Source organism: Ranitomeya variabilis, chromosome 8 (genome assembly GCF_051348905.1).
Source record: "Ranitomeya variabilis isolate aRanVar5 chromosome 8, aRanVar5.hap1, whole genome shotgun sequence".
Classification (NCBI taxonomy): domain Eukaryota; kingdom Metazoa; phylum Chordata; class Amphibia; order Anura; family Dendrobatidae; genus Ranitomeya; species Ranitomeya variabilis.
In genome coordinates, this window is record NC_135239.1 from 12,736,192 (window position 1) to 12,758,683 (window position 22,492).

Genomic DNA, 22,492 nt, shown 5'->3' on the forward strand with positions numbered 1-22,492 from the left:
ACTTCCTAACTCCTTGGAGTCGCTGTGCTGAGTTTTAGATTGTTGTTACTTCTGGAGATTATTGCATGCTGTTTTTTTGGTGTATACTTTCCTCATTGTCCTATTCCTATTTGGTTTGTACATTCTTACCCTTTTTTTTATACCACGTTCTTACCCTTTTTTATATACCTCTCTACCTTTGGTGAGTGTTTTGTATTTTAGTTGCTTTCTGTTATCCCTGTTTGCCTTACGTGTTTATACACTAGCATATCTCTCCCAGGCGCCTGGGGCAGAGGGAGGGGGCAGCTTAGGGAATAACAGAACAGTAAGACTGGTGGCCCAAGCCTCCTCACCTTCAGAGGTACCTTTGGGAGCAGGAATAGTTAGGGCTCCAGTCTCAGGGAAGGTTCAGGGCCCCTTTCCCGAATCACGTACTGTCATAGCGTGACAATGACATCCTAATCATGCACTTTAAAAATGCTGTCAGAAACTGACAGCAGCGATTGGAGCTAGATCTGGTCACTGCTAGTAGCGGCAGATGCTGGTTGTCTAACACAGGCGGCATACACCGTGTAAGATGATGTACAAGTAAGGAGGAAGTTAAAAAGACAAGTCTGGTATAAATTTTCTTTTATAATATAGATAATGAATTATTGATTACTTTTTATTAAGAGTAGTTGCCTTTGGCCACATTAGTCTTGCTTTCTAGTAGATTGGATTTAGCGCAGTTTTCATCCTTCCAGCCCCGGCCCCAATATTGTAAATGTAGCGCTGCATTTATCCGCTGAAGTAAATTGGTGTTATAGTGAGATCTCCATGAGGTGCCAGCCTCCTCCGTGACTTTACCTTTCTACGTCTTGTTTCAAAGGAAAAAAATAAGAAAAGAAAAACGCAGACAGTTCACATATTTTGACTTAAATACGGCAATAGCTCTCCCTCCTGCCGACTTCCATGACAGTCCTCAGGCTGAAGTGATAAAGCCTGGTAGGACAGGTTGTAACTTACCCAACAAAATATTCTGCTGTTGTTGCTGCCGAAGCAAGAAAGCATAATGAAATAACAGAATCTCATTTTATTCCTGACAGCGGCTTCACAATGCCGCCATTATCTGCATTATCTAATATGCGGCTTTGAAGTTGGCGGTGATTGTGATGGGGCAATAATGACACCGCCATGGAGTGCAGTCTGTGCGCAATGTGCGGCGCAGGAAGGACTCCGCTGTAAGGCATCCGAATTATAATCAAATGACATTCTCCTGAAGAATAATGTAACAGTTATGTGCCACCGGATAACTATGTAATATATGTGCATATGGGTGCGGTGTGTATATATATATATATATATATATATATATATATATATATATATATATATATATATATCTATCTATCTATCTATATATATATATATATATATATATATATATATATAAATTGTATATGGTGGGCCATTTACATGGATACACCTAAATAAAATGAGAATGGTTGGTGATATCAACTTCCTGTTTCTGGCACATTAGTATATGGGAGGGGGAAAAATTTCCAAGATGGGTGGTGACCATGGCGGCCATTTTGAAGTCGGCCATTTTGGATCCAACTTTATTTTTTCCATTGGGAAGAGGGTCATGTGACACATCAAACTTATTGAGAATTTCACAAGAAAAACAATGGAGTGCTTGGTTTTAACATAACTTTATTCTTTCATGAGTTATTTACAAGTTTCTCTTTCTTTACAGCCATTGACAGAGGTTAACACGTGAGGAGCGGATAGAAATTGTGTTGATGTCTGGTGAACGCGGTACCCGGGTCATTGCAGCAGATTTCAATGCAACACACCCTACACAAGAAAACTGTCACCATTCCCATTTGATTTAGGTGTATCCATATAAATGGCCCACCCAAAAAAGTTTTCCTCATCACTGAACATAATGTTCTGTGTAATCTGTGGGTCAGGTTCCAATCTTTGTTTTGCCCATTCTGCAAATTCAGCACACCGAAAATGGCCGACTGCAAAATGGCCGCCATGGTCACCACCCATCTTGAAAAGTTTTCCCCCTCCCATATACTAATGTGCCAGAAACAGGAAGTTGATATCATCAACCATTCCCATTTTATTTAGGTGTATCCATATACATGGCCCACCCTGTATATTACAGACATATGTCCTGTCCTTCACATTTATTCATAAAATATTATTCATCGGTTAGTTTCCTTTATCGACCACATTTCAAAGTTTGCATTGAAATATTCTACATTAAACATTAAGTCACATTGTAAATATTTCATAGAACTTATTTGCTACTATTCTTGTACTATACCCCAGAGCTGCACTCACTATTCTGCTGGGGCAAACACTGTGTACATACATTACATTACTGATCCTGAGTTACATCCTGTATTATACTCCAGAGCTGCACCCACTATTCTGCTGGTGCAGTCACTGTGTACATACATTACATTACTGATCCTGAATTACATCCTGTATTATACTCCAGAGCTGCACCCACTATTCTGCTGGTGCAGTCACTGTGTACATACATTACATTAGTGATCCTGTACTGACACCGAGTTACATCCTGTATTATACTCCAGAGCTGCACTCACTGTTCTGCTGGTGCAGTCACTGTGTACATACATTACATTACTGATCCTGAATTACATCCTGTATTATACCCCAGAGCTGCACTCACTGTTCTGCTGGTGCAGTCACTGTGTACATACATTACATTACTGATCCTGAGTTACCTCCTGTATTATACCCCAGAGCTGCACTCACTATTCTGCTGGTGCAGTCACTGTGTACATACATTACATTACTGATCCTGAGTTACATCCTGTATTATACTCCAGAGCTGCACTCACTATTCTGCTGGTGCAGTCACTGTGTACATACATTACATTACTGATCCTGAGTTACCTCCTGTATTATACCCCAGAGCTGCACTCACTATTCTGCTGGTGCAGTCACTGTGTACATACATTACATTACTGATCCTGAGTTACATCCTGTATTATACTCCAGAGCTGCACTCACTATTCTGCTGGTTCAGTCACTGTGTACATACGTTACAGCACTGATCCTGAGTAACATCCTGTATTATACTCCAGAGCTGCACTCACTGTTCTGCTGGTGCAGTCACTGTGTACATACATTACATTAGTGATCCTGTACTGACCCTGAGTTACATCCTGTATTATACCCCAGAGCTGCACTCACTGTTCTGCTGGTGCTGTCACTGTGTACATACATTACATTACTGATCCTGAATTACATCCTGTATTATACCGCAGAGTTGCATTCACTATTCTGCTGGTGCTGTCACTGTGTACATACATTACATTAGTGATCCTGAGTTACATCCTGTATTATACCCCAGAGCTGCACTCACTATTCTGCTGGTGCAGTCACTGTGTACATACATTACATTACTGATCCTGAATTACATCCTGTATTATACTCCAGAGCTGCACTCACTATTCTGCTGGTGCAGTCACTGTGTACATACATTACATTAGTGATCTTGAGTTACATCCTGTATTATACTCCAGAGCTGCACTCACTATTCTGCTGGTGCAGTCACTGTGTACATACATTATATTACTGATCCTGAGTTACATCCTGTATTATACTCCAGAGCTGCACTCACTATTCTGCTGGTGCAGTCACTGTGTACATACATTACATTAGTGATCCTGAGTTACATCCTGTATTATACTCCAGAGCTGCACTCACTATTCTACTGGTGCAGTCACTGTGTACATACATTACCTTAGTGATGCTGAGTTACATCCTGTATTATACTCCAGAGCTGCACTCACTATTCTACTGGTGCAGTCACTGTGTACATACATTACATTAGTGATCCTGAGTTACATCCTGTATTATACTCCAGAGCTGCACTCACTATTCTGCTGGTGAAGTCACTGTGTACATACATTACATTAGTGATCCTGAGTTACATCCTGTATTATACTCCAGAGCTGCACTCACTATTCTGCTGGTGCAGTCACTGTGTACATACAGTACATTACTGATCCTGAGTTACATCCTCTATTATACCCCAGAGCTGCACTCACTATTCTGCTGGTGCAGTCACTGTGTACATACATTACATTAGTGATCCTGAGTTACATCCTGTATTATACTCCAGAGCTGCACTCACTATTCTACTGGTGCAGTCACTGTGTACATACATTACCTTAGTGATGCTGAGTTACATCCTGTATTATACTCCAGAGCTGCACTCACTATTCTGCTGGTGAAGTCACTGTGTACATACATTACATTAGTGATCCTGAGTTACATCCTGTATTATACTCCAGAGCTGCACTCACTATTCTGCTGGTGAAGTCACTGTGTACATACATTACATTAGTGATCTTGAGTTACATCCTGTATTATACTCCAGAGCTGCACTCACTATTCTGCTGGTGCAGTCACTGTGTACATACATTATATTACTGATCCTGAGTTACATCCTGTATTATACTCCAGAGCTGCACTCACTATTCTGCTGGTGCAGTCACTGTGTACATACATTACATTAGTGATCCTGAGTTACATCCTGTATTATACTCCAGAGCTGCACTCACTATTCTACTGGTGCAGTCACTGTGTACATACATTACCTTAGTGATGCTGAGTTACATCCTGTATTATACTCCAGAGCTGCACTCACTATTCTACTGGTGCAGTCACTGTGTACATACATTACATTAGTGATCCTGAGTTACATCCTGTATTATACTCCAGAGCTGCACTCACTATTCTGCTGGTGAAGTCACTGTGTACATACATTACATTAGTGATCCTGAGTTACATCCTGTATTATACTCCAGAGCTGCACTCACTATTCTGCTGGTGCAGTCACTGTGTACATACAGTACATTACTGATCCTGAGTTACATCCTCTATTATACCCCAGAGCTGCACTCACTATTCTGCTGGTGCAGTCACTGTGTTCATACATTACATTACTGATCCTGAGTTACATCCTGTATTATACCCCAGAGCTGCACTCACTATTCTGCTGGTGCAGTCACTGTGTACATACATTACATTACTGATCCTGAGTTACCTCCTGTATTATACTGCAGAGCTGCACTCACTATTCTGCTGGTGCAGTCACTGTGTACATACATTACATTACTGATCCTGAGTTACATCCTGTATTATACCCCAGGGCTGCACTCACTATTCTGCTGGTGCAGTCACTGTGTACAAACATTACATTACTGATCCTGAGTTACATCCTGTATTATACCCCAGAGCTGCACTCACTATTCTGCTGGTGCAGTCACTGTGTACATAAATTACATTACTGATCCTGAGTTACATCCTGTATTATACTCCAGAGCTGCACTCACTATTCTGCTGGTGCAGTCACTGTGTACATACATTACATTACTGATCCTGAGTTACATCCTGTATTATACCCCAGAGCTGCACTCACTATTCTGCTGGTGCAGTCACTATGTACATACATTACACTACTTATCCTGAGTTACCTCCTGTATTATACTCCAGGGCTGCACTCACTATTCTGCTGGTGCAGTCACTGTGTACATACATTACATTACTGATCCTGAGTTACATCCTGTATTATACTCCAGAGCTGCGCTTACTGTTCTGCTGGTGCAGTCACTGTGTACATACATTACATTACTGATCCTGAGTTACATCCTGTATTATACTCCAGAGCTGCATTCACTATTCTGCTGGTGCAGTCACTGTGTACATACATTACATTACTGATCATGAGTTACATCCTGTATTATACCCCAGAGCTGCACTCACTATTCTGCTGGTGCAGTCACTGTGTACATACATTACATTACTGATCCTGAGTTACATCCTGTATTATACTCCAGAGCTGCACTCACTATTCTGCTGGTGCAGTCACTGTGTACATACATTACATTACTGATCCTGAGTTACATCCTGTATTATACTCCAGAGCTGCACTCACTATTCTGCTGGTGCAGTCACTGTGTACATACATTACATTACTGATCCTGAGTTACATCCTGTATTATACCCCAGAGCTGCACTCACTATTCTGCTGGTGCAGTCACTATGTACATACATTACACTACCTATCCTGAGTTACCTCCTGTATTATACTCCAGGGCTGCACTCACTATTCTGCTGGTGCAGTCACTGTATACATACATTACATTACTGATCCTGAGTTACATCCTGTATTATACCCCAGAGCTGCACTCACTATTCTGCTGGTGCAGTCACTGGGTACATACATTACATTACTGATCCTGAGTTACATCCTGTATTATACCCCAGAGCTGCACTCACTATTCTGCTGGTGCAGTCACTGTGTACATACATTACATTACTGATCCTGAGTTACATCCTGTATTATACCCCAGAGCTGCACTCACTATTCTGCTGGTGCAGTCACTGTGTACATACATTACATTACTGATCCTGAGTTACATCCTGTATTATACCCCAGAGCTGCACTCACTATTCTGCTGGTGCAGTCACTATGTACATACATTACACTACCTATCCTGAGTTACCTCCTGTATTATACTCCAGGGCTGCACTCACTATTCTGCTGGTGCAGTCACTGTGTACATACATTACATTACTGATCCTGAGTTACCTCCTGTATTATACCCCAGAGCTGCACTCACTATTCTGCTGGTGCAGTCACTGTGTACATACATTACATTACTGATCCTGAGTTACATCCTGTATTATACTCCAGAGCTGCACTCACTATTCTGCTGGTGCAGTCACTGTGTACATACATTACTGATCCTGAGTTACATCCTGTATTATACTCCAGATCTGCGCTCACTATTCTGCTAGTTGCGTTAGAAGCATTAGACAAGCTGGCTTTCTGACAAAACAAATTTTCAAATTGTTCTTCCATAATATCTTCAATCATTTTGTGTATAGAGCTTCCTTGCAGATCATGTGTCTCCGTGGCTACAGACTACTAACACCCTGTGCAGTCAGATCCTGCAGCCATGTGTTCCGTTTTATTGGTGGTCTTTACCTGTAATGTTTTCACTTATGATACAAGAAATCAAAGAAATCTTTGAAAATTTATTTTTTTATTTATAGAAACAAATTAGAAAAAAAGTTTAATTGATGTCAATTTATATAAAAACACAAAACTTGAAACATCCTACGTAACACATACAGAAAAGGTACAATGTTCCAGGGGCTCTAATGATATTTATTTCACGCACATTGTGTCCATTACAGACAGATACAATATCTGACGCGTCTGCACATAAAGTGGATGTCTGGTTTTATGCTCACGGCCACATTACAACTCGCTGAGCAGTATGGATCCATAACCCGCAGCCATAGAAGTCTATGGGGCCACACCTGAGTGGATGCTGCATTATGGCGGTACTCCACCATGGTACCCAGCCTATGCCGGAGATCACCATGTGGAGGCATCAAGCACCATAATAAAGAACCAGGAGAACCAGGCGTCCGGGTGGATCCCTGCTGAGCCATGTGCATGAGAATCATTAATGGGGACTGCAACCTATGGCTGCTTAGTTGTAAGGAAAGTACAACTCCTATCAGTGTTGTCACTGCCTTCATGTTAGGAGGAGTAGTCTCACAGCTGGAGGACCATAGGCTGCAGATCACCACATTGGAAGCAACATCTTGCTACATTTTAAACAATACAGATGAGCCGTCCTTAGGTTAGAAAATCAATGTACGGAGGGAGCAGGCCGAACTCTGAGACCCCCAACAATCAGCACAACTGTAGGGACCAGGCACAGAAGTCCTTCTAAGAAGTAGCCTGCCTGTATACCTGAAGGGGACCCCCCCAGTGCTGATCGCTGGGGGATCCATCAGTCAGACCCCAGCATTAAAGACCACATTAACAACAGTACATAATCGTGAAAACAATGTATAAAAGAATAAAAAAGTATTAAAAACGAGCAATGGCGGCTATAAAAAACTACACGTAAACATAAAGTATAAAAGTACCGTGGTCACTGATACGTTGTGACTACAGCCGTGGTTATGGTTCAGTCCTGTCGCACTTCAAGTTTTTGCAGTTCAAACGTAAAATAAAGAATGAAATGAAACCGGAAATACATCATTTTATAAAACATTCTCTTATGTAACGTTGTTTCCCACTTTTTCATTGCAACTTTCGTGGTCGGAGGATTGAGTGTTTTTGCTATCCCCTGCAGTTTGCGCTCCTGCAAGTGTTAGGGCTCGGCACAGGGATTAGCAAGAGGTCTTACTGTAAGGAGAAATGTGGCCAGTCCGTGCATTGCGATCCATGATCAGACAGAGACCCACAGCCATCCATGATCAGACCGAGACCCACGGACATCCGCGATCAGACCGAGACCCACAGCCATCCATGATCAGACCGAGACCCACGGACATCCGCGATCAGACCGAGACCCACGGACATCCGCAATCAGACCGAGACCCACAGCCATCCATGATCAGACCGAGACCCACGGACATCCGCGATCAGACCGAGACCCACGGACATCCATGATCAGACCGAGACCCACAGACATCCGCGATCAGACCGAGACCCACGGACATCCGCGATCAGACCGAGACCCACGGACATCCGCAATCAGACCGAGACCCACAGCTATCCACGATCAGACCGAGACCCACGGACATCCGCGATCAGACCGAGACCCACGGACATCCGCAATCAGACCGAGACCCACAGCCATCCATGATCAGACCGAGACCCACGGACATCCGCGATCAGACCGAGACCCACGGACATCCATGATCAGACCGAGACCCACAGACATCCGCGATCAGACCGAGACCCACGGACATCCGCGATCAGACCGAGACCCACGGACATCCGCAATCAGACCGAGACCCACAGCTATCCACGATCAGACCGAGACCCACGGACATCCGCGATCAGACCGAGACCCACGGACATCCGCAATCAGACCGAGACCCACAGCCATCCATGATCAGACCGAGACCCACGGACATCCGCGATCAGACCGAGACCCACGACATCCGCGATCAGACCGAGACCCACGGACATCCGCGATCAGACCGAGACCCACAGACATTCGAGATTAGACAGAGACCTAAGAACATCCGCGATCAGACATAGACCTATGGACATCCGCGATCAATCGAGACCTATGGACATCCGCGATCAATCGAGACCTATGGACATCCACAATCAGATCGAGACTTCCACCTTGATACATTGTTGCTGAGCGCTGATTGTGGGGAGATTAGTGCCCTTATTCGCAGCACTGACCTTTTAATCCCACAATGTGAGACATTTTACGCCCCAGATTTACCCAGAAACACCCAGGACCTCCATGAAATGAGCACTTGGAACCAGTTTGCATGAAGCCAGCTCCTGAAGTCCGGTGTGCAGGAAAAGGAGGACTGGTGGCGGGTGCATTGCTGTGACCACAGATGGGCTCCATCGAGTTCTGATACTTATTATGAAGGTACCGTTACCACGAGTGCCCCCCAGATACAGTATATATAAAAATCGCTCTATGCACCCCAAACAGAAGCGACGTTATGTGCCCCACACGTGGAGGTATTGTGGAGTGGTATTGTGAAGTAGATATATAGAAAAATGAGTCGCTCCCTACAAGCTGAAAACCTACAAAAATAGATAGAAAAATACTCGCTCGCATCATCAATTTCATGCCTTATAAAAAAAATGACAAAAGTTTTCTATGAAGAAGGATTAAAGCATCGTTGTGTCAAGTATTCGTTCACAGTATCGGGTATTACAGCAGAGTGATGATCGGAGCGGAGGGTCGGACCGTGTGCCGCCATAAGGAGCTGCTGCTACGGCGCCATCAGGCAGCAACATGCCCCATCACAACCAACGTAGACAGCTGGCGAGATCTCTCCATCGCCATGGGTAATGGGCGCCATCAATCTTCATATACAGAAATGCCGCCATGTTGGAAAGTATTCTTCTTGCTCTTAGCCGGCACTACCCCAGTCTGATTCCCAGTCGTATGATACTATGAGGCCAAAATGTCTGATCCTCTTATAATTCCCCCGAAGTTCACAACTAATCACAATTTCCATAATGTTGCATTGTGCAGTTGCTCAGTTATATCCTATGGAAATGGGTGAACAAACTGACAAATGGGTGTTACCATTCCTGTTGCCAAAAATATGTCACAATTATTATTATTATTATTATTATTTATTGTTATAGCGCCATTTATTCCATGGCGCTTTACAAGTGACACTATCGGCACTGATTGGACATGTTCAGGGTGGGGACACTGCCGCCCCAACTGGTATCATCAAGTGGTCAGGCATTTCCAGGAGGAATAACACAAGAATTGCACAATGCAGATTTATAAAAACAGATCCTTCAGAATTGTTTATTTTATGAGGAATCATTTACTAAAACACAGGAGGGCAGCAGGTTTACTTTAAGGGACAACTCCCTTAGGTCAATGGCACTTGCCCCCCTGTGCTTTTATAGGGTCCGCTACAAAGGCTGCATATTGCTGATTAAGGGGACAGGATGAACGACAGGTATTGCGCATTACTTTCGATCAAGATTTCCAAATCAATTTGGACTGAGACCTTTTAAAGCACACTCCTAAGTTAAAATCAATGACTTTCCCCAAAGAACACCATTTTATTTCCAGCTAGTTTCCACAATTTCTGCTGATTCAAATCTATGAGTTTTATCTGATACACCGTTCCATATCCCCTGCATAAGCTTAGAAAAAGGATAAAATTCTTGCTACCCTCAGCCACCACTAGGGGGAGCTCCCTGTATACAGAGATACATGATAAGATCCTGTCTGCAGCCACCACTAGGGGGAGCTCCCTGTATACAGAGATACATGATAAGATCCTGTCTGCAGTCACCACTAGGGGGAGCTCCCTGTATACAGAGATACATGATAAGATCCTGTCTGCAGTCACCACTAGGGGGAGCTCCCTGTATACAGAGATACATGATAAGATCCTGTCTGCAGTCACCACTAGGGGGAGCTTCCTGTATACAGAGATACATGATAAGATCCTGTCTGCAGCCACCACTACACCACTAGGAGGAGCTCCCTGTATAAAGAGATACATGATAAGATCCTGTCTGCAGCCATCACTAGGGGGAGCTCCCTGTATACAGAGATACATGATAAGATTCTGTCTGCAGCCACCACTAGGAGGAGCTCCCTGTATACAGAGATACATGATAAGATCCTGTCTGCAGCCACCACTACACCACTAGGAGGAGCTCCCTGTATAAAGAGATACATGATAAGATCCTGTCTGCAGCCACCACTAGGGGGAGCTCCCTGTATACAGAGATTCATGATAAGATCCTGTCTGCAGCCACCACTAGGGGGAGCTCCCTGTATACAGAGATACTACATGATAATATTCGGTCTGCAGTCACCACTAGGGGGAGCTCCCTGTATACAGAGATACATGATAATATTCTGTCTGCAGCCACCACTAGGGGGAGCTCCCTGTATACAGAGATACATGATAATATTCTGTCTGCAGCCACCACTAGGAGGAGCTCCCTGTATACAGAGATACATGATAAGGTCCTGTCTGCAGTCACCACTAGGGGGAGCTCCCTGTATACAGAGATACATGATAAGATCCTGTCTGCAGCCACCACTAGGGGGAGCTCCCTGTATACAGAGATACTACATGATAATATTCGGTCTGCAGTCACCACTAGGGGGAGCTCCCTGTATACAGAGATACATGATAATATTCTGTCTGCAGCCACCACTAGGGGGAGCTCCCTGTATACAGAGATACATGATAATATTCTGTCTGCAGCCACCACTAGGAGGAGCTCCCTGTATACAGAGATACATGATAAGGTCCTGTCTGCAGTCACCACTAGGGGGAGCTCCCTGTATACAGAGATACATGATAAGATCCTGTCTGCAGTCACCACTAGGGGGAGCTCCCTGTATACAGAGATACATGATAAGATCCTGTCTGCAGTCACCACTAGGGGGAGCTCCCTGTATACAGAGATACATGATAATATTCGGTCTGCAGCCACCACTAGGGGGAGCTCCCTGTATACAGAGATACATGATAAGATTCTGTCTGCAGTCACCACTAGGGGGAGCTCATTGTATACACTAACTACAATAATACAGCGACCTCTTGTGGAGATTGCTGGAAGCAAAAATTTGACCAAATGTGAGAATTTGGAGCTTTGTGTCAGGAAAACTGTGTTCCAACCATTGTAAAGGTATAAATTAATCAGCACAAAAAGTGAAATCTAAATAGGACATGGTGTTAAAATGTTGGCATTCCCTGGAATGCTGAGATCACAGACCATGCTGGGAGTTGTAGTTTAGTAACAGAAGCAGAGGTACGAGGTCAGGTCCGTTGCTCTATAATACTGTGTTGGTGGTCTCACCCTCCGAGACATAAAGTGCATGTCTGACCCCCCTCTCCGTGGCGTTCTGAGGCTCCGCAGAGTGACCGCCGCTGCTCGGCCCCCTATTTCACGCCCAGTCCGGGTGGCTGAACGTTATATTGTGCAGCTTTGCCCAGTTGGCAAACACTCGCTTCTCCGTGATGAATCGGTGTCCTCCGTACGGGGCATTCTCGTGTAGGATGTACTCGTCACATTCGTACCGTCCTGGCTCGTAGTAATGATACGGAACTTTCCGGAAGCCGTTGGTCCTACAGCAAGAAGGATCGTACAATATTAGTTACACAAAATGAAAGAAAACGGAGTATGTGATATTTATTTTAGTAGTTTTCCCGGTAATATTTATAAATAAGTCATCAATATCAGATTGGTGGGGTCCGACACCCGAGACCCCCATAACCAGCTCATCAGCGCTCTGTACAATGTTTAGTGGCCGTTCTGGGTACTGCAGCTCCGATCACATTCACAATATTAGCAGGGCTGCAGTATCAAAAATGGCCACTACACAGAGTGGCGCTGTGCTGTTCTGCCTCTTTACACTGGTGCTGATTGGGGGGAGTCCAGGGTGTCGGACCCCAAGAGATCTGATATTGGGTAATGTACCCTATGGATACGTCCTGAATAATAGTAATCAAATTCTTCCCAAAAGGTAATAACCTACACCAATCTATCCACAATGAAGGACGTGCATGTCATAGGCCGCACTATGGGGTTCTGGAATACAGGGGGCCCAGGCTGACTCATTCCCACTCACTTTTGTACTAACTGGGGGAAGCCGTTCTCTGGAGTACCTGCATTATAGGGTTACATTCAAAGACTGGGGACACCTGTGGCTCCTGTTCACACAGGGCCAGTTTGTCACAAATTATCAATGTTGGGAGCAGGGAAACATAATAATAATAATAATAATAATAATTTTCTGTGTTCTACATTAAAGGATACAATGTAACAAACTCAGCTGTGAGCAGGACTTTTTTTCTGGCAGGTTTCAAGGTCAATCATTATGAGACCTCAGGGGAAAGCCAAGCATGGCAGATACGAGCAGACGTAGCCCTGCGCTCCACTGGTGAGTGGGTGATCACCCCTGATCACCGAGGCATTGATGGGGCATCCTCGTGCTCTGTTGTCCTGCAATGAGGGGACTGCCCCTTTAATAAGGATCTTACTTGCAATATGTATCGTTGATCATCCCATAGACATGGATTCCTTCGCAGGCGTCCATCGCGAGGATCAAGGTGAACCAACCAGTGCTGAGATAAGATCCTGACTGCACCCTGCAAGACACAGAAAACTAGGTCAGGGGCTACATACAGACATCCACAAAGAAACAGCGCCCCCTCTTGTGCACAGGCTGTGGCTGCTACTGCAGCATTCAAGTAATAACAGCCACTGCCTATAGATAAGGTGGGCTCCGCTTCAGGATGCCAATAGGTATCTGGTCCTTAGAGGCTGAGGTGCAATACCAGACACAACCTATAGGGAAAGGTGGCGCTGTTTAACAAACAAAATTTAAACCCAAGAAGGTGGTAAGTTAGAGAATGGTCATAGCTAAATATAGTCAAAAAGATTGTCAAAATGTAACTTTAAAAGTAGACATGCCATTTAAAGAAAAATTGGACGTGTCTCTTTTAGTATATACTTGTATCCCTATGAAATAATTCTGCAACATATTTTTTTATTGTGCTGTTCTTACATTAATACTCCTGATAATATAGAAATAAATTGACAACTGGGTGTGTCCGTACGCAGACTGACATTGTCCAATCAGTGATGCCTGTGAGCGACACTCCCCCCGGCTGATAACACCCAGTTATTCATTTATACACAGGAGGAATAACAGGAACGGCAGGTGAATAGCTGGAGACCTGGGGATCCTCGGTGACTGAAGATTCCTGGCGCCCCATGTGGGATCGGTATTCCGATTCTCTACACAGATACAATTTGTATCTTTCCAGCGGCGAAGCGAAGTTTTTCATTCCAGTTTTTTTTAAGTATTGCTTCAATCTAGAAGTTGTCGCCTGGAGGCTGCGGATCAGCAGGTAAATGTAGAAAATTCTATTAGTCTCCCGACCCCGGGATTACAGATTCATTTTCCCTGGAATCGGAATCCTGCACGTGAATAGGCAGAATGAAAAACCTCCCAGAACCGTCCTGGTACCAATTACTGGGTGCCGAGGAGAAGCCGCCCTGCCGGGTCAGGGAGGGCACCGGGGAAGTGGAGGTGATAAATTACCGCCGGTATTCCGTGTCTGCGGAAGAGGGGCGGCTGTCTGCGACAATGAACCCGTGCTGCAGGAAATGGGGGACCGCGGGCTAATGACTGACAGATTGCTGAACACAGAGGAAGAAAATCTCAAAGAACAAGATGACGAAGAAAATAAAATCTGCAGATGAGAAGGCGAGATCTGGAGGCGCCAACTCCCTCTGTGTCATCTATCTACAGAAAACAAAAAACCTGACCAGCAACTCCGAAGAAAATAAAGCAAGTGTGAACAGGTGCAAACTGCATAATAGGCAAAGAAAAGATCACGCGGGTGCTGTAAGATGTGCAAACATTATATGAGGGTCTGACAAAGAAAACTTAGGTATGTACAATGTGACAGCGGCCTGACCCCGTATACAGTCACCGGAGGGGAACAGCACCATTCGCACTATTACAGATGTAGTAGCGCTTGATCTGGGAAACATTGCAGGCAAAACTGTACATAATACCCAGTGCGGGGCCCGAGGGGATGATATATATGGCAGAGGGACACAATGAATTCCCAAGGGGCGGAGTGTGGACCGTACACTCACAATGATCCTGGATGGATCGGGTTCAGTTCTCGTCCATTATGCCTTATACAATGATTAGTATCATACAGACGATGCTGATTATCTGCTGTGGTGCATTACTGAGCAGCACGGCTGCATACAGTACTTATGTGTTGTCTGATAAGGGGCAGTTGCAATCCTGATCCAGCGATCAGTAGTTCCCGTTCCTCCGATCTCGGCTCCTTCTCGCACATCCTCCTGTACAGTTTATCAGAGCGCTGTGACTTCAGGACGCCATTATGGAGAAGGTTTATTGATGCAGCCTTTTTGTGTCAATTTCCATCACCATCGTGGCTCCCGGCTGGAGCTCGGCGGCAGTCACTCAGCTACATGAATCACGGACAACGTGGAGACATATTTCCTCTCCACTGCCTCGGCCATACTAAGCACTAAGTCATGCATTAAAGAAGTTTTTCTTCAAATTTGTTTTAAAAAATCTGATTACAAAGATGCCAGAGATAAAAAAAAATATATATATATATAATATATATATTGCGGTGCTACAACCAAAGCCGCCTTTTTCTTCTGAGATGATTGACACAAGGCTGAATTGGTGCTGGGCAGAAGGAAGAGGCAAGAGCTACCAACCACCACCAGGCTTTCGCCCACGCTGCTCCCATGTGACTGCCATATTCATCAGATTTTATTGTGATTATTACTTTTTTATTCTTTCATTTCCAATAAGTGGTCACTACCTACAGCTGCTCTCCTACAGTCGGGAACATTGTACCCTGCAATTCTTTACCTGCCGAGAGAGTTCATCATGTCCTCCCTGCTTATCAGGCGGTCTGTGTGTCTCTCCCAGTAATATAGGCTGGATGTGAGCTCTGTGTCTCTCCCAGTAATATAGGCTGGATGTGAGGTCTGTGTGTCTCTCCCAGCAATATAGTCTGGATGTGAGCTCTGTGTCTCTCCCAGTAATACAGGCTGGATGTGAGGTCTGTGTGTCTCCCAGTAATATAGGCTGGATGTGAGCTCTGTGTGTCTCTCCCAGTAATATAGGCTGGATGTGAGCTCTGTGTGTCTCTCCCAGTATAGGCTGATGTGAGGTCTGTGTGTCTCTCCCAGTAACATAGACTGAATGTGAGCTCTGTGTGTCTTCCCAGTAATATAGGCTGGATGTGAGATCTGTGTGTCTCTCCCAGTAATACAGGCTGGATGTGAGATCTGTGTGTCTCTCCCAGTAATATAGACTGGATGTGAGGTCTGTGTCTCTCCCAGGAATATAGGCTGGATTTGAGGTCTGTGTATTCCCTCCAGTCTTATAGGCTGGATGTGAGGTCTGTGTGTCTCCCCCAGTAATATAGGCTGGATGTGAGCTCTGTGTGTCTCTCCCAGTAATATAGACTGGATGTGAGGTCCGTGTATTCCCTCCAGTCTTATAGGCTGGATGTGAGATCTGTGTGTCTCTCCCAGAAATATAGGCTGGATTTGAGGTCTGTGTATTCCCTCCAGTCTTATAGGCTGGATGTGAGATCTGTGTGTCACTCCCAGGAATATAGGCTGGATTTGAGCTCTGTCTGTCTGCCTAAGTAATATAGGCTGGATTTGAGGCCTGTGTATTCCCTCGTCTTATAGGTTGATGTGAGATCTTTGTGTCTCTCCCAGGAATATAGGCTGGATTTGAGCTGTCTGTCTGCCTAAAGGTACCTTCACACTAAGCGACGCTGCAGCGATATCGACAACGATGCCGATCGCTGCAGCGTCGCTGTTTGGTCGCTGGAGAGCTGTCACACAGACAGCTCTCCAGCGACCAACGATGCCGAAGTCCCCTGGTAACCAGGGTAAACATCAGGTTGCTAAGCGCAGGGCCGCGCTTAGTAACCCGATGTTTACCCTGGTTACCAGTGTAATTGTAAAAAAATAAACACTACATACTTACATTCGCGTCCCCCGGCGTCCGCTTCCCTGCACTGTGTAAGCGCCAGCCCTAAGCACAGCGGTGATGTCACCGCTGGGCTTTGCTTTACGGCCGGCACTGACACATTCAGTGCAGGAAGCTCTGAGCAGCAGCGTGGACGCCGGGGGACGTGACAGACATCAGAGGGTGAGTATGTAGTGTTTTTTTTTTTACTTTTACAATGGTAACCAGGGTAAATATCGGGTTACTAAGCGCGGCCCTGCGCTTAGTAACCCGATATTTACCCTGGTTACCATTGTAAAACATTGCTGGCATCGTTGCTTTTGCTGTCAAACACGACGATACACGCCGATCTGACGACCAAATAAAGTTCTGGACTTTCAGCAACGACCAGCGATATCACAGCAGGATCCAGATCGCTGCTGCGTGTCAAACACGACGATATCGCTATCCAGGACGCTATCGTTATCGCTGCAAAGTCGCTTAGTGTGAAGGTACCTTTAGTAATATAGGCTTGATGTGAGGCCTCAATGTATCCCGAGTGCTGTTCTTCATTAGATTATATATCAGCACAACTGCTATCCTGTAATTATTTATTCTTCATGTGCTTTCCTCCTTATCTACAGAATGTTTACTTTGCCCTCCCTGAGACTGTAGATGCTTTATCCCCTCTCCACATTGTGGAAATCTAGGTACCACTCCCACCCCCAGAGATGGGAAGGCGGAGCAGAGAACTATCAGATCCAGGAGCAGGAGTCCTGACAGATTTTTGTCAGGTGTGCAGAACTCTCAGTAAAGATAAAGGACTTACTGACATTTGCAGCAACAAAGTGGTTGAACTTTTTTTTTAATCTAAACAATTTAGAAAGTTGCTTAACTTTGCATTTAGGAAGCAAATGAACGATAAAAAAAAAATTTTTGTGGGAAGGTGAAGATGTAGAAGATAAATTTGTTCAAATTCTGATTCCGGCGTGAACATTTTTAATTTCCTTCTCATATAGTTTGCACAGAATAGTCACAAATCACGGTGTCTATCAGTGAAATATGACACTAATCAGAATAACCAACTATTACACATTAGATGCTAATCTACCTACTTATTCACTGATACTTCCAGGCAGAAAAGAGATTCACGGAAGCCATAAAATCCGAACTTCAGATTTAGGAAAAACCAAACAATAAATAAAAGGGAAACCTCGCAGAGAAAACGTTTATTATTCCCTCACCGTCTGCTCCGATAAATGTCAGAAGGATCATTTGCAAAGTGGAAACTGCTGATATAATGAGCGCACGGCCTCTCCTCATCCTGCTGGGACCGAGACGAAGGGTAAAGGGCAAATCCTCTACAATTCAAAAACCTCATAAGCAGCGTGTTCTCCAGGTAAGTTCTCAGAAGTTACACCTGTCCATCTGAAAGCTGCGGTGGCTATAAGGGGGTGTCACCCAGCTGTCCCAGAGTCCTGAACGTCAGCCCTACTAAGATAAGGGGCACGGAAGCTTTAGTGGCAGTAAAACTGGTGTCTTACAGAATTGGCGAAGAAATCTCTAAACTAGAATCTATTACATGTCCATAGATATAGATGACAAAGTCTGTATTTAGGAGAAGCTTTACTGGGCTCAATAGGAAGGTTTAATCTGAACCCTCCTAGGCGCAGTTCACATTTTCTATATGTGCTGCAGATTTCATGCTGCAGAATGTTCTGTAACCATCCCGCTCGTCTGAAACAATTCAGATCAAATGAATGGAAACCAATTTTCAGTCACAGAAAATATTGCAACAAAATCTGCAGAGAAAGAACTAAACCTGAAGAACGAAATGCAAGAATATCTCCCCCCAAATCCGACTGTAATCCACGGGGACTCCAGGAAACATAAGATAGATGACATAACAGATATATAGATAATAGATGATATAATTGACTATTGGTGGAGCTGTCGGTCGGTGTGAATGCTCTTTATTATTGGTCCGGTGGAGCGGTCGGTCAGTGTGAATGCTCTTTATTATTGGTCCGGTGGAGCGGTCGGTCGGTGTGAATGCTCTTTATTATTGGTCCGGTGGAGCGGTCGGTCGGTGTGAATGCTCTTTATTATTGGTCCGGTGGAGCAGTCGGTCGGTGTGAATGCTCTTTATTATTGGCCTGGTGGAGCGGTCGGTCGGTGTGAATGCTCTTTATTATTGGCCTGGTGGAGCGGTCGGTCGGTGTGAATGCTCTTTATTATTGGCCTGGTGGAGCGGTCGGTCGGTGTGAATGCTCTTTATTATTGGCCCGGTGGAGCGGTCGGTCGGTGTGAATGCTCTTTATTATTGGCCTGGTGGAGCGGTCGGTCGGTGTGAATGCTCTTTATTGTTGGTCCGGTGGAGCAGTCGGTCGGTGTGAATGCTCTTTATTATTGGTCCGGTGGAGCGGTCGGTCGGTGTGAATGCTCTTTATTATTGGTCCGGTGGATCGGTCGGTGTGAATGCTCTTTATTATTGGTCCGGTGGAGCAGTCGGTCGGTGTGAATGCTCTTTATTATTGGTCCGGTGGAGCAGTCGGTCGGTGTGAATACTCTTTATTATTGGTCCAGTGGAGCAGTCGGTCAGTGTGAATGCTCTTTATTATTGGTCCAGTGGAGCGGTCGGTGTGAATGCTCTTTATTGTTGGTCCGGTGGAGCGGTCGGTCGGTGTGAATGCTCTTTATTATTGGTCCGGTGGAGCAGTCGGTCGGTGTGAATGCTCTTTATTATTGGTCCAGTGGAGCGGTCGGTCGGTGTGAATACTCTTTATTATTGGTCCAGTGGAGCAGTCGGTCGGTGTGAATGCTCGTTATTATTGGTCCGGTGGAGCAGTCGGTCGCTGTGAATGCTCTTTATTATTGGTCCGGTGGAGCAGTCGGTCGGTGTGAATACTCTTTATTATTGGTCCAGTGGAGCGGTCGGTCGGTGTGAATGCTCTTTATTATTGGTCCAGTGGAGCAGTCGGTCGGTGTGAATGCTCTTTATTATTGGTCCGGTGGAGCGGTCGGTCGGTGTGAATGCTCTTTATTATTGGTCTGGTGGAGCTGTCGGTCGGTGTGAATGTTCTTTATTATTGGTCCAGTGGAGCGGTCGGTCGGTCTGAATGCTCTTTATTATTGGTCCGGTGGAGCTGTCGGTCGGTCTGAATGCTCTTTATTATTGGTCCGGTGGAGCAGTCGGTCGGTGTGAATGCTCTTTATTATTGGTCCGGTGGATCGGTCGGTGTGAATGCTCTTTATTATTGGTCCGGTGGATCGGTCGGTGTGAATGCTCTTTATTATTGTTCTGGTAGATCGGTCGCTGTGAATGCTCTTTATTATTGGTCCAGTGGAGCGGTCAGTCAGTGTGAATGCTCTTTATTATTGGTCCGGTGGAGCGATCGGTCGGTCTGAATGCTCTTTATTATTGGTCCTGTGGAGCAGTCGGTCGGTGTGAATGCTCTTTATTATTGGTCCGGTGGATCGGTTGGTGTGAATGCTGTTTATTATTGGTCCGGTGGATCGGTCGGTGTGAATGCTCTTTATTATTGTTCCGGTAGATCGGTCGGTGTGAATGTTCTTTATTATTGGTCCAGTGGAGCGGTCAGTCAGTGTGAATGCTCTTTATTATTGGTCCGGTGGATCGGTTGGTGTGAATGCTGTTTATTATTGTTCCGGTGGATCGGTCGGTGTGAATGCTCTTTATTATTGGTCCAGTGGAGTGGTCGGTCGGTGTGAATGCTCTTTATTATTGGTTCGGTGGAGCTGTCGGTCGGTGTGAATGCTCTTTATTATTGGTCCGGTGGAGCAGTCGGTCGGTGTGAATGCTCTTTATTACTGGCCCGGTGGAGCGGTCGGTCGGTGTGAATGCTCTTTATTATTGATTCGGTGGAGCTGTCGGTCGGTGTGAATGCTCTTTATTATTGGCCCGGTGGAGTGGTTGGTCGGTGTGAATGCTCTTTATTATTGGTCCGGTGGAGCAGTTGGTCAGTGTGAATTCTCTTTATTATTGGTCTGGTGGATCGGTCGGTGTGAATGCTCTTTATTATTGGTCCAGTGGAGCGGTCGGTCGGTGTGAATGCTCCTTATTATTGGTTCGGTGGAGCTGTCGGTCGGTGTGAATGCTCTTTATTATTGGTCCGGTGGAGCGGTAGGTCGGTGTGAATGCTCTTTATTATTGGTCCGGTGGAGCAGCCGGTCGGTGTGAATGCTCTTTATTATTGGTCCGGTGGAGTGGTCGGTCGGTGTGAATACTCTTTATTATTGGTCCGGTGGATCGGTTGGTGTGAATGCTCTTTATTATTGGTCCAGTGGAGCGGTCGGTCGGTGTGAATGCTCTTTATTATTGGTTCGGTGGAGCTGTCGGTCGGTGTGAATGTTCTTTATTATTGGTCCAGTGGAGCGGTCGGTCGGTCTGAATGCTCTTTATTATTGGTCCGGTGGAGCAGTCGGTCGGTCTGAATGCTCTTTATTATTGGTCCGGTGGAGCAGTCGGTCGGTGTGAATGCTCTTTATTATTGGTCCGGTGGATCGGTCGGTGTGAATGCTCTTTATTATTGGTCCGGTGGATCGGTCGGTGTGAATGCTCTTTATTATTGTTCCGGTAGATCGGTCGGTGTGAATGCTCTTTATTATTGGTCCTGTGGAGCGGTCAGTCAGTGTGAATGCTCTTTATTATTGGTCCGGTGGTGCGGTCGGTCGGTCTGAATGCTCTTTATTATTGGTCCTGTGGAGCAGTCGGTCGGTGTGAATGCTCTTTATTATTGGTCCGGTGGATCGGTCGGTGTGAATGCTCTTTATTATTGGTCCGGTGGATCGGTTAGTGTGAATGCTCTTTATTATTGTTCCGGTAGATCGGTCGGTGTGAATGCTCTTTATTATTGGTCCAGTGGAGCGGTCAGTCAGTGTGAATGTTCTTTATTATTGGTCCGGTGGAGCGGTCGGTCAGTGTGAATGCTCTTTATTATTGGTCCGGTGGATCGGTTGGTGTGAATGCTGTTTATTATTGGTCCGGTGGATCGGTCGGTGTCAATGCTCTTTATTATTGGTCCAGTGGAGCGGTCGGTCGGTGTCAATGCTCTTTATTATTGGTTCGGTGGAGCTGTCGGTCGGTGTGAATGCTCTTTATTATTGGCCCGGTGGAGTGGTTGGTCAGTGTGAATTCTCTTTATTATTGGTCCGGTGGATCGGTCGGTGTGAATGCTCTTTATTATTGGCCCGGTGGAATGGTCGGTCGGTGTGAATGCTCTTTATTATTGACCCGGTGGAGTGGTCGGTCGGTGTGAATGCTCTTTATTATTGGTCCGGTGGATCGGTTGGTGTGAATGCTCTTTATTATTGGTCCAGTGGAGCGGTCGGTCGGTGTGAATGCTCTTTATTATTGGTTCGGTGGAGCTGTCGGTCGGTGTGAATGCTCTTTATTATTGGTCCGGTGGAGCTGTCGGTCGGTG

General features: G+C 45.3%; 1 protein-coding gene across 5 annotated transcripts in view; it reads right to left on the reverse strand.

The window, feature by feature from the left end:
• Nucleotides 1-11,836: 11,836 nt before the first annotated feature.
• ST6GALNAC3 (ST6 N-acetylgalactosaminide alpha-2,6-sialyltransferase 3) overlaps nt 11,837-22,492 on the reverse strand; it is a 207,845-nt gene continuing 197,189 nt past the window's right edge. For 2 of the 5 annotated variants that reach the window (XM_077278091.1, XM_077278092.1), the window contains exons 3-4: nt 13,558-13,665; nt 11,837-12,642 (exon numbers count right to left, since the gene is read on the reverse strand). In XM_077278091.1, the coding sequence (XP_077134206.1) occupies nt 12,462-12,642; nt 13,558-13,665 (289 nt within the window). In that variant the 3' untranslated portion in view covers nt 11,837-12,461. The remainder of the gene's footprint in view (nt 12,643-13,557; nt 13,666-22,492) is intronic. The other 3 variants (XM_077278089.1, XM_077278088.1, XM_077278087.1) reach the window with 2 other exon arrangements.